This window comes from Topomyia yanbarensis, chromosome 2 (genome assembly GCF_030247195.1).
Source record: "Topomyia yanbarensis strain Yona2022 chromosome 2, ASM3024719v1, whole genome shotgun sequence".
In the NCBI taxonomy this organism is placed as follows: Eukaryota; Metazoa; Arthropoda; class Insecta; order Diptera; family Culicidae; genus Topomyia; species Topomyia yanbarensis.
The window spans coordinates 350,688,390-350,701,633 of NC_080671.1; the positions used below are offsets into that span (position 1 = coordinate 350,688,390).

General features: G+C 37.8%; 1 protein-coding gene across 1 annotated transcript in view; it reads right to left on the reverse strand.

Annotated features, from left to right (window-relative positions):
- Positions 1–13,244, reverse strand: part of LOC131684235 (T-box transcription factor TBX10) — an 84,479-nt gene that overhangs the window by 42,974 nt on the left and 28,261 nt on the right. Inside the window, exons 2-4 of the mRNA XM_058966927.1 lie at positions 1,091–1,628; positions 496–652; positions 195–362 (exon numbers count right to left, since the gene is read on the reverse strand). Of these exons, the coding sequence (XP_058822910.1) occupies positions 195–362; positions 496–652; positions 1,091–1,628 (863 nt within the window). The remainder of the gene's footprint in view (positions 1–194; positions 363–495; positions 653–1,090; positions 1,629–13,244) is intronic.

Here is a 13,244-nt window from a genome sequence, read left to right on the forward strand (position 1 = left end):
TCCGTATGCCAAACGTATTTATGCCTTATGGGGTACACCCTCACCAGATAGTGAGTTTAGTAAAACGAGTAAGACATTTTTAATGTCGAAAATATTAATCTTTTATGTAATAGCAAGTTCAATATTCAACGACATATAGGTGCGTCTGTGGAAATTTCGATCACTGTATTAGATCATTAGTAATAGCAGCTTACCCGCTGATTTTGGTAGGCCGTCACCGCAGTGAATGACGTCTCCGGAAAGATGAACGTCCGATGGCTCAACATGTCCTTCTCATCTTTTACCGATCCGTGACTGCTAGTTCGTGAAAAATGGCAGACATGAAGGCGCGGCTGATACCGATGCATCGAGTTGAGGATGATCTACTCGTTCCAAGAGTGGGTAAGAAGCGTATGCGAAGAGGTCCCGGGGTGTGAACAAAATAGAACCGATTAATGTGGTGTTAATGGTCTATCTTGACGAACTGTGAAGCGTTGTGGGTCAAGGAATACTTACGTGTCCGTTATCGTCCAGCTGATTGTTGGTCAGCTTCAGCTTGTCGAAGGAAATAGTCTGCTTCATCCAGGTGGCCCCGCTTGCCGGCGAGTCCGGGTGGACACTTATTCGGGGTGGAGAGACGGGATCTGCTTTGCCAGCTACTACCCAGCTGGAACTAAAATAGGAAAGGGGTGTTGAAAATTTTATAATTCAGCTCACGGTAAAATTAATTGATTGTGGAACTAAATATTGCACGGAATCGAAGAGATGAATTATAAGAGTCAAGATCGTAATTTTGCGTTGGTATGATCTACAACAAATCAAGTATGTTTTAAGAAGATTTAAAAACACTGACTTACAAGATAACTACAGAATAAACAGCCATTTTTAAAAACTTTTTGCCAATCTGTCGGCCACTACTTCTTTTCTTAAACCTAGTTTTCATGAATCGCAATCGTAGAGCAATTATTTCTAGTGGGTGCTGATCATCTAAACCAGGGACACATGTGAGTTATCGTTGGAACGATAACGGTCAATAAATCTCATATCAGTAACAATGTTATGCAATTTTTCTTTCCTCGGAAGTGACACCCATTTTAATCGTAACACTTACGTATGGAAAGCATATCGGTACCGCTTATCATCCAGCGGAACGAAATCCATTATCATGAGGTATTCCGCTGTCAGCTCTAGACCAACGACCTTTACCTGGAAGGTGGGAAACATCCGCCGGCCGGCCTTGGTAACAATCATCTCCGTACCCTGTTCGTGGAACTTGTCCCACAAATGTTTACCTTCGAGCATTACCATGACGGTAGCGAGCGATGAGTGATAAGGTTTTTCGTCCGTGAGGTTGGTTTTTTTGCTTACATTCGGGTGCGGTTTAGTGGCGGGTGCATTTGAATTGCCACCGGGACTTGTGCTGCTGGTTCCATTGGAAACACTGGAGCAGGTTTTGCTTGAGGGGCTACTTTCGGTGTCGTTAAGATTTTTATTGCTACTTAGCGTGTTGTTGTTGTTGTTGTTGTTATTGTTACTGTTTGTTAGAAGACTACCATTGCTATGCAGACTATCACTATCACAATTGATGCTGAGTTGTTCGACCTGTTCCAGAGGGTTGTACTGGCTTTTGTTTGCGTTCTGCAGACACGCTGGAATGAAAAACAAACAAAATAAAACAATGTGAGCAGTGGTTTATTAAACTAGTTTAATTTGTATATGTATATTTGCGTTTTAATTTTATGTGAATCAAAGGTTAGTTTTTTTATCTCAAAATTTACAAATAATCAGCTTTGCCAGATCAGCAATAATATTCTCTTTAGCTCTGCGGCTAAATTACCATAAGGAGTACTAAAGGGGTCAGAGAAGTGGGAACGTTTACCTTGACCGATCATACCGGGGTGACTTTGGTCATCGGGGTGACATCACTCGAAACTTTTTTCGTTGATTTAGCCAGAATAGTCTACCAAATCAAGAAAATTTGAAATAAGTTTTACTCTAAACTTATAAACTTATAAAATAATCATTAGGTTTTTGGACACGAAAACTATTTTTTTTAAATTTTTGTTATAGCGATTTTAACCTTCGGTTTCGGGTTAGAGAAAAACCTCTAACCCTATGTGCGTGGTTGGGAATCGAACCCAGGTAAGCTGCGTACTAGGTTATTGATTTGCCAACTACACTATGTCCGTTCTCAAAACCTATTAAAATCCGAAATTTTACTTCACCTTTTTTTGCGACACTTTGTAAAATATCTATTTTTTATAAAACGAATAAATCTTGGATTTTAGTAAAAGCAATAAATTCCAAGCTATTTTTTATATTTCTTTAGAGCCAGATGGATCAAATTTATTTTTAAGGAGTTTGCTTATTTTAAAAACAATTTTTTGTTAACCTAGTTGGCAATTATTTCAAGCTAAAATTCGCAATATTATTTTTTTTTCAATACTCCAACGTGCTAAATTGATGAATCTCTTTGTACATTGATAAACCACTGGAATAAAACAAATGTTACTGTTAAAAATGTTTTCAGATTTTTTTTATTCTGTTGGTCACTCGAATTTTACAGTATATTGAAATACTTTGTACAATACCAATTAATATCTATCCAACAATGAAGATCTTTTCAGAATTAGTTTAAACAAACATTTGAATGAAAAGCATTGACATCAAGAACTTAATGTGGGTGAACATGCAGATTATCATAGTCACCTCGGAATACCCGAGTGGACTTTAAATTGAAATCATTTTTGGAAAAATAGTAGTAAGCGGACAATTTCAGGTAAAACCAACCTAGTGACAAGTTGACAGATAGTGCTTGTTTCATATATTTACCACCAATTTGATGGTGGCGCTAGTATGCCTTCTCTGTACGAGTACCACGAACAACGAAACGAAAAAGTTTCAAGAGAAAAGCGTGTTTCGTTACGTGTGTTATGAACGCCGTCTATGCGGCTAGAACAACATTTAGAAAAAGCGTATTCCAAAATATGGATAAAGAAAATGATTATTAGAGAATAAATTTATCCCTAACTGGAAACCGTCAGCAAAGTTACATAAATCTTATTATAAATTTAGCTGGAAGTCGTTATTTTTAGCAAGCGGCTCGCTTCCTTCCTAACAATGTTTTGGTTTTCTTGTTGTGTGAAGTTTGTGGTCGGTAAATTATTGGTGCTTTTTTCTCGAGAAATATAAATGAAAAACATTTAAATAAAAGTAAATCACCAAGCTTAACATTTCCTGAACCTATGACATCTTGTTTGAAGTTCATTAAGAACAACAAGAATTCTAGTATTTATATGTAAGATTTTCTACCTTATTAGCAAAATTGGTTTTGAATAGAATTTGCGTGCTTTTATCAGAATTCTGGCATCAAACCGGTAGTGCTCGGTTTCAGCAAAAATGCTGCCAGGAATGTACAATTTTGGTCGACTCCTGTCAGAGGTTTGTTCGACTTTTGAAATTATTCTATATAGATAGGCAGATATTGCGGTGGTTTCAGTACGGATCGTTTCAGAATTATTCTGACATTTTACTGCAGTTTGATAGAAACCTAACGGAACGGCATCTACCGGATGATTTCATGCCTGGGGAAATGTTGATTCGATTCGGAAGATTTTCGGAAAGTTTAATATAAGTGGAAGTGGCTCGATTTCGAAAGTCATTTTCTTGAATTTCCGCAAATTGATTTTTTTTTATTTTGGATTTTTTAAATCAAAATGGAATCTATGTTTCTGTTTAGGTATGGCGGAATGAGAAAGCTTCTAATTTGAACAGCGAAATAAATTTGATAATAGAAATGCTTAAATTGTTTATTTTTTACAGATATGGAAAATAATAAGTGGGATGCGCCGGAACGACTGGTCGAACGTGATGTCCCGTCCGAGCCGAAGTTCTGTTCATGCCGATAAGACACAGTGAAACCGAAACTTGTCTTGGCTCAGCAGGCCTTCGAAAGCACTATGCTATATTTCACCCTAAAGCTACCAGTACACTGTTTGTCATAACGTCAAATATTTGATATCTTTCGTGAAATAAATTTGAACTGCTGTGTACTGGGTCTTCAAATATTTGATCAAACACAGTTTGCCAAACTTTTTATTCGTGTTTGTCAAGGCGATTATTTGTCGATTTGTCAAACAGTGTACTGACCAGTTTGTCAAAACTTCAAACAGCGTAACACTGCAGTTTGTCAAACTTGTTGAAGGAGAAGTTTGTCAAACTTGTTGATGGAGAAGTTTGTTAAACTCGTTGATGGAGAAGCTTGACAAACATGCTTTGCTCATTCAGGATAGCAAAATACGCCGTACGCGAAACTGATTCAGAATTTGTTGTCAAAACGAAAAAAAAACGTTAAGGTTTAAAACTCGGTGCTATTTTGATATTGTTGGTATTTTTTAGAGTGGCAGAACTTTAGGTTTTCCCCTAGCCAAATTTCGTGCGAAATCCCGTGACATGTTTCCTAAACTTTAAACTTGGTGTAACAGAGAATATTGATTGGTGTTTGTTTTGATTTAATTACAATCTGCATATTGTGCTTCCATAACGATAATGTTTAGGAGGGACTATTCATAAATGACGTAGCATTATATGGAGGAGGGGGAGTTTTGTATTTTGTGATGATGTGCGACGGCAGGGGGGTCATGTCATGCCACGTAGCTTTTTTAAAGGGGACACAGTTGATAGAGAACAGTTGCGCAAAGAGTGAAGTCAAAAAAAATCTATCTAACGAGCACAATTGGAATCCGTCTCTAATGCCTGTGCAGCAAAGCTGAATTCTAATTTTGCTCGATAGGTAGACTTTTTCTGGCTTCAAACTCTGCACAATATTTGCGTACCTTTGTACTAAGGCCTTTGGGGTTGAGCTGACGTCACGACAATCTTACCCGTTTCATCTAACATCGTTTTTTTAATTGCGTGGACAAGGCGGGAAGGGTTACCGTCAAGCTACGAAATTACCAGGGGGGGGGGGGGGGGGGTATTTAGAGGTTTGTGACGAAATGCTACGATGGGGGAGGGGGGTGTTAAAAATCACTCAAAAAATACTACGTCATTTATGGATAGTCTCTTAGAGGAGTACTGTCTTCAGTGAAGTTGCTCGAGAAATTAAAGACTACCAGATGGCGATAGATTAGTTTGGGATACTCTCACCAAATACAAATGTTTTTTTCCGTTTTCGAATTTTGCCCTTTCTCTGTTCAACCTTAATATAAATAAAATAAGTGGTGATTATATTGAACACGCTTCTTTTATCAGCCCACTCCTCCGTCTCTGCGTCGCTATTCTCACAGTATTTTGCTATTCTCCATCGGGTCCTGCGTTATGATAAAGTACGACGACCCATCGATGAACGAAGCGTTGATGTAGGTGCAATTGTCATGACCAGTAATCGGCGCCAATATTAACCGATTCTTGTCGTAAGGAGTACACGTGTCGGAACGGTTTTTCGGATTATTGTCCTCACTTCCACCGATGGCAGTCGTCCTTCGAGTATCCTCTTGGAGGGTTTTGATTCGCTGAAAAGATCAAATATCCCCGGTCAAATATTTCGCCTTGGTGAAGGAAATATTTCACCACCTACCTGGCATTGTGCTTCCAACTTGCAAATATCCGGATTATCCGCTGATGGCTGTTTCAGACTGTCTACTGCTGTGGCTAATGATTTTTAATCAATTTTTGTGTCTCCAAAGTACGCTAATTCGGTGAGGGCTCGATATAAAAATATGTATTGTTTCCGCGCGAGTGGAGAAAGTTTAATTCAGTGACCATTTTTGTTTACTGTCAGATTAAAACTTACCTATGACGAGAACGAGAAAATTTCTTTGATATCACATATCACAAATTGTGTTGACACTTGACCCTCCTCGTTCAGCTGCTGCGTTAGGGTATCCAACGCAACAGACGTACCCGTCCGGCCGACACCGCCACTGCAGTGAACTAGAATTGGGCCACGCTGCAATGAGTACATCAAAGTTAATTCGCTTGATGAATAGGGGATGCCCTGTGGGTGCTCAGGAGCCATAAAATCCTTCCAGGTGAGATAATGGCACAAATCTCCGATCAACATGGGGAATGTGCCATTTGAGCCAGACGCTACTGATAATGGTACTGGGAAATGAATCGTGTCTATTCGACTTCTTCACCGGCTGAATTGACGTTTCGTTTCGTGACCTACAATGTAGAATAATTTATTTAATCCATTTACTAAAAATCTATAGTTATTCGCAACCAACCTTCAAATTCCTAATGATATAATCCGCGTAATAGTTATCTGATATGAACGTTATCATAATGTCTCTGTACTGTGCAGAATCATTGATATTCTCCGGCCAATATTTGGCGCACTTCGTTTTATTGTACTCCTCCAGGTTAGTCAGCATCACAATGATCTCCGAATGCTGCTCCCAAATCATTTGCCAGAAATCCACAATAGTGCTATCCATTGGTCCCTGCACGCAGATAAACTTCTTACGCTCCTTATAACCAATGACGAATCTTGCATTGATATAATCCGACCCGGACAGTCCGTTCATCGTCGACAACTTTACGCGCGTCTGATCGTAAGACTTAATATTCGGGTAACGATTCTTGTGAATGTTCTCCTTCAGATCGGAATTCTTCGTCGTACGATCGGCAAACTTATCCGGCAAAAGTTCAAACTCGTGCTGTAAACCATAGTCGGAATCCTTGTGCTTGTCAAAGTAGGATTTCGATAAATCTTCTTTTGAAATCGGCGGAATTATTGGTGGTTTGACACACACCAATTCAGCAGCATATTGTTTTGTAAAATTACTCGACAGGATGTTGTAAGCTCAATTTTTTATTTTATTAATAAGAGCAAAAGGATACCAAGGATACCGATTGTTTATTAGTGATTCGGAAATGAACGAAAACAGCATACTTTGATTTGGTATCGTTGCAGTTTTATTTTTTTCGCCATATCGTACCTGTCAAAACGAAACAGACGAATTGGGTTGTGTAATTTTTTTGTTCGGTGAGCCAAAAATTGATGACTCGTTTGTATGGGACCTTGGCGTATTTAATTTGTATTTGCTCTCACTATGAGGCTCTAATGAGCGTACCACCTAAAAGTACATTATAGAATATGATACATCTCAAAAGTCTAATAACTTAGAAAGATGGTGTTTTCGGCAATGCTCTAGAGGAGGACAAGGGCTACGCGATTATGGGCAAATCAAGTTAAAGTGAGCATGTACTATTTTTCAAATTCTATATCTCGAGATCATGATAATTTAAAAGTGTGGTGTCTTCGGCAATATTCGTCAGCGGGTCGTGTGTTGGCGAATAGTTAATTTCAGAATTCAGCCACTAGGCGGCGCTAGGGAGAATACTACTTCCAGTACATGTTAGGTGATGTTTTGTCACGAAAGTTTAATAATTTAGGAAAATGATGTTTTCTGTAAAGTTTCTGAGGACGACAAGGGCTGTTTGATAATGTAATAATAAAATTAGATATCACCCACTAGGCGGAGCTAGTCAGCAAACATCTTTTTATTTCAATATCTTCTAAAGACGGTAATTTAGAAGGGTGATGTCTTCAGCAAAGTTGCTCGAGCTGTCAAGGACTGCCCGATGGTGGCAGATTAGTTTGGGATACTCTCACTATGCGGCCATAAACCAATTAATTTTCATCTGCCAACAACTTACCCTTCAATATAAAACTCATTCCCATTGTTCGGGTAGAACAAAGGACACTATTTTGAGAGCAATTATTCAAAAAGCTTCAAACTGTAAATACAGATTTGATTAGGAAAATTGTAGAAAATAAAGTATATAGGATAACTTACAAAGTAGTGTACAATTTCAATAAACCATGTGGTTTCTTTGGCCTTCAGTAGCCGATAATTTCTTTTTCTTCTGTTAGGATGATTATTAAATTATAATTCAATAGTATTCCTATAAATTAAACCTACAGTTGGAGAGCTAAACAACAGCTAGGAATTAGTTTTAAATTCACTGTAATTTATAAATATGATTTTTCGATACAGTTGTCTATGCAGTAGGCACTACGCTGTTCTATCTTCTGCCAACATTTCGTTTTCGGCTGACAGGGCAAAGGACAGATCACTGTCCACGGGATTTGTCAAGCAATGTTGCCGTTTGCGTTGTTCCTGTAGCAACACCCATGAAGTTGAAAAATTTTCCATTTTGGTACATCGACGGACTAACATGTGCATTGAGAATGTCCTAAACTATTGATTTAGATCTGCCAACAACTTGTCGTTCAATATAAAACTCACTCTCATAAAGTTGATTTTTTTTTCGTTTTGACACATTGGCGGAGCCCCTGTGCATTGAAAATGCCCAAAACTTTTGAAGCTCATGTACCAACAACTTACCATTAAAACTCACTCCCATAAAGTTGAAATATTTATATTTTGATTCATCGACGGATCCCCATGTGCATTGAAAATGTCCTAAACTATTGATTTACAACTGTCTACAACTAGCTTTCAATATAAAACTAACTACTCCTTGTGCATTGAGAATGTGCAAAATGATTGATTTTCATCTGACAAAAACTTGCCTTTCAATATAACACTCCCATAAAGTAAAAAAAAAAAAGGTTTTGCACATTGGCGGACCCTCATGTGCATTGAAAATGTTCAAAACTATTGGTTTTCAACTGCCAACAACTTGCCTTGCAATATGAAATTCATTCCCAAAATGTTGAAAAAATTTCTTTTTTGACACATTGGAACTCCCTGTGGATTGAAAATGTCCAAAACAATTGGTTTTCATCTGCCAAGAAATTGCCCTTCAAAATAAAACTTATTGCCATATTGTAGAAAAATTTCGATTATCAGAACCCATCATTCACATCACATCATTTCCCTAAATTATTAAACTTTCGTGACAAAACATCACCTAACATTTACTGGAAGTTGTATTCTCCCTAGCGCCTAGTGGCTGAATTCTGAAATTATCGATTCACCTTCGGACAGCACTTGACCCGCTGATGAATATTGCGAAGACACCACACTGCTAAATTATCGTGATCTCGAGGTATAAAATTTGAAACATAGTACATGCTCACTAGCTGCACCTGGCAGATCTATTTCAGTTTGATTTGCCCGTAATCGCGTAGCCGTTGATCTCCCCTAGAACTTTACCGGAAACACCATCTTTCTATGTTTCTAGACTTTTGAGATGTATCATATTCTATAATGTACTTTTAGGTGGTACGCTCACTAGTGCACCATAGTGAGAGTATCCCAAACTAATCTATCATCATCTGGTAGTCTTTGATTTCTCGAGCATCTTTACTGAAGATAATACCTCTCTAAATATTCTCGTTATTGAGACAAAGAATGATTTTGACATTAATTTAACATTTGCATTAGTATTAGCGCCGCCTGATGGGACAATTCTGATTTATTATTTCCACTATCCAGAAACTCTTGACTTCCTGGACAAATCTTCCTGAGACACCACCTTTCAAAATAATCAGTGTTTCGAAATATTCCATGTTAAACCTATTCAACGTTAGTCACATTCACAACGAGAGGTTCGATTTATTTACTCTCTTTTAAAGTACCCCTGGCGGCACAGTTCTCAACTAATTGGATATCCAGTCACTCTAAATTGTAGGTCTAAACAAGCACAAGAACTTTGCCAAAGAATACCATTTGCCGATTTTATTACATCCTTAATTTAATCCTCACATAATACCAATGGAGTATAGGGAAAAAACTGAGAGCCTAATTTGACTTCGAACGAATTCTCCGACATTTTGTCACTGAAATCTGTTACAAGAAATCGATGATGACTTTAATGATTTCCGAGGTGTTAAATTACACTCTGCATCAAGGAGCTTTTATTCTCAGGTGATACGATTATCTAAAACGCCGATCAGCCATGCTGGTTTTAAAAACAACAGCTAACAACATTGTTTACTAGTTACTAGTGATGAAACATTCGTCTCGATATATGATTGCTTGGATTTCAGTTCGCACACAAAGTTGTTTGCTGTCATTTTTCACCACCGCAGCCAGTTGCACGCTTACCTCGCTTCTCACCTAGCTACTGCCAAAGACGAATCACCATAGAACTCTAAACACCTTGCTCTGCATAATCACGAACAAAGGAAAGCGATATAGTTGCTTTGTCAATTCCAGTTTTTTATAAAAATAAAACAAATTTTCTGAAAAATCATTTGGCATCCCTGCGCTAACACAAATATTTCATGTGTTTGCACTCTTGAAAATTCATGAAGTTCAAACAGAACAATTTTTTTTTCGCATGGCGATTTGTTTGACGTACATGCCGGTTTGACTACATTTGACAAACAGTGTACTGATCCATCAAACTTGTTTTATTATGTTTGTCAAACAATATTAGGCGTAACGTCCGGTAACGCATAAATGCAAATATTTGATGAATAAAGTTTGTTAAACAGTTGATCTCGTGTACTGGCCTTGTCAAAATTGTTTGTCAAACACGTTTATTTGAACAAATTTTGCTTCATCAAATGTTTTACGTTATGACAAACAGTGTACTGGTAGCTTAAGGCTAACTAGCTCATTCAGTGAGGTTCAACGTCGCAAATGTTTAGTGTAGAAGTTTACCTTGACATAACTTTTTGTCAGTTGATTCGCATTTCTAATGCCAAAAGATCCTGACTCCTGCAGTAGCAGACAAAGTCGCCGGTACACTCTAAGCTTGATCATATGACCCTTTCCACGCTTTTCAAAACTTTCTTCCTTCAACTCCTTGCTCTCCCTTGAGTACCATGGCTCTTAATATTGACTTACTATACTTACGGGGATTTTTTAATTTACCCGGTTTTCATTTACGCGGTTTTTCAAATTTACACGGTTTTCATTTACATTTATATTTTTTAATTTACGCGGTATCTATTAACGAGGTTTCCATCAATGCGGATTCTTAAATTTACGCGGTTTTCATTTGGGTAAAAACATCGATTTTTTGTTTATTTACATAATTGTTACATCGAACCTCTAGAATAGTCTCATGCAATCTCGGTGACCTTTTTTCATTTTAAACAGCCATGCGTTCCTCGCGCGTGTTTGCTGTTACACCTGCAGATTTCAATCTATCGGCAACTTTAAAAGTTTTACCAAAAAATTTCACCCTCGTGAGAAATTTTGGTGTTTATCCAATTTTTCTCCTTAGGGGGAAATATAGCAGAGAATTTTACAACCGTTTTAATGTAGAAAACATTTAAGCTTTCAATGTTGGGGTCCTGTTTCAAATATCGGCTGCGGCAGTCAGTTATTCTATTATACTTAACAGAATGATGGGATGGGTCAGATTATTTTGTCGAAAATATGTTCAGCAATGGATTATTAAAATTTTGATTATGTGTAGCATTCATATATAACGAATAAACTGTGTCTTTCGAAAACTACTCGAAAATAATGAAAATTTTCAGCTCATCTCGGTCAGAGCCGCTAATATGGTGTACCAACCGAACACTTAAATTTGGAAAAAATGATTTATTTCTATTATCATTCATATTTGCCTGCATGGGGCGAACGAGACCGAGAAAGAAATTTTTTCAGCTATACACGGCTGGTGGATGAATCCAGTGGCGGATCCAAAAAAAAAATTCGGGCGTGGTCTGAAATTTCTATTGTAAAATGAACATTTTACAATGCGTAATACGTAATAACCTTATTCAATGCATCTTAGCTTAGTTGGCCAAGTTTGGTTTGGAATGATTTCGAGTTTGCAACGAATATAAAGTTGTGACTAATTTAAAATTTCTCAACAATGGCCCCCAGGACCTTCACCCTGGATCCGCCACTGGATGAATCAGTTAGTGTCGTTACATGCTACTAGCAGAGGTCAATATTTTCATTTCCGAGAAGTGTAAGGTAGCATTTACACACAAAAATCGATTTTAAAACATCTGACCGAAGCTCATTCTTGATTGGTTCCCGCTAATTTGATGCACCGAGTCGCAAATCTTGAACAGAAAAAATGTGATTTTGGTCGGTTTCTATTAGTTAACCTTGTTGGATAACTGGAGACATCTCAACATCGGGGGAGAAGGTGATTATTTGGATTCAACCGGCTCCGTGGACTGACTGTAATAAATAGCTTGACCGTGCTAGTAACGAGGGCTAATTGGAACAAAAATCTCCCACCCAGAGAACATACTCTTTGCAAACAAATTAGCCCTTATCAGCACTATCAAACCGTCTCAACAGCAAAAAATGGTATTGATCGGCAGTTAGGATGAGTAATAATAATCCTAAAACTGCGTCCGAATTTTGCTGGCCTTTAATTTCAAGTTGTCTTTGAACAAGAGAGTGAAAAATTTAATTTCCATGTTAACCTCGGTAGAAAAAGTTATCGCCACACTGTGTTAAGAAAACAAATGAAAAACATGGTTGAATTCGGTTTACAGAGGTATATTTAAAAAAATGTGTTCGATTTCTAGAATGCTTGAAATGCATTCCATTTGGTTAGTTTATCAGAACTCTGTCATACTTCGCAAGTCCGCACAATTCAGCAAGCATTAATATCGATCATGTCGGAAAAATTGAAGAGTATACGAGGTCACCCAAAAACCTACTATATCAGCTTGATCATGGTAAATACAGAGTACACATGTAGGATTGTACGATATCTTAAAACGTTTCACACATTGGAAACGAATCTGCCAACAAATGTAACGAAGAAAAACAATATTTCATTCCTGGTTGTAATCTTTTAGAGCTCATGAGAAGCAGTAACGACTGCGTTTTTACGACAATTTACTCTCATCAGTCAGTCAAGTACACGCAGGCACCTCTTTTAATTGCAATCTACCGAAGCAAAACGCATATATAAACGAGCTCTTCGTTCTAAGTCATGAATATAGCCGCCGCCGCTGCATGCGCCTCGTTGGTGATGAGACGAGATTTATTTCTTGTTAAATTAAAATTATCGTCATTTCATTTGAGTACGACAGCCGACATAAATTGAGCTGAACTAATTGTTTAATTCTGGTTCGCATAGCTCCTTTTGTAAACTGTATCGAGCAGACTCGTTTTCCGCTCGAGTGCAATTTTCATTCACAGTTCTCGTACGGCATGGTGCGATTTTCTCGAAGATTTGCCACCAATTAGAAGTACTTCAATGATGCCTTCAAGTACCTATTTCGTATCGGTCGTAATTTTGACTCGTTCGATCAGAATAGACGAAACTGCTTTGGGCAGATGTAAAAATAGCACTTTAAATTCGACTGCTTTCGATCTGAATGAAACTTGCTGACGGATCGGTAGCACCTTATGCAT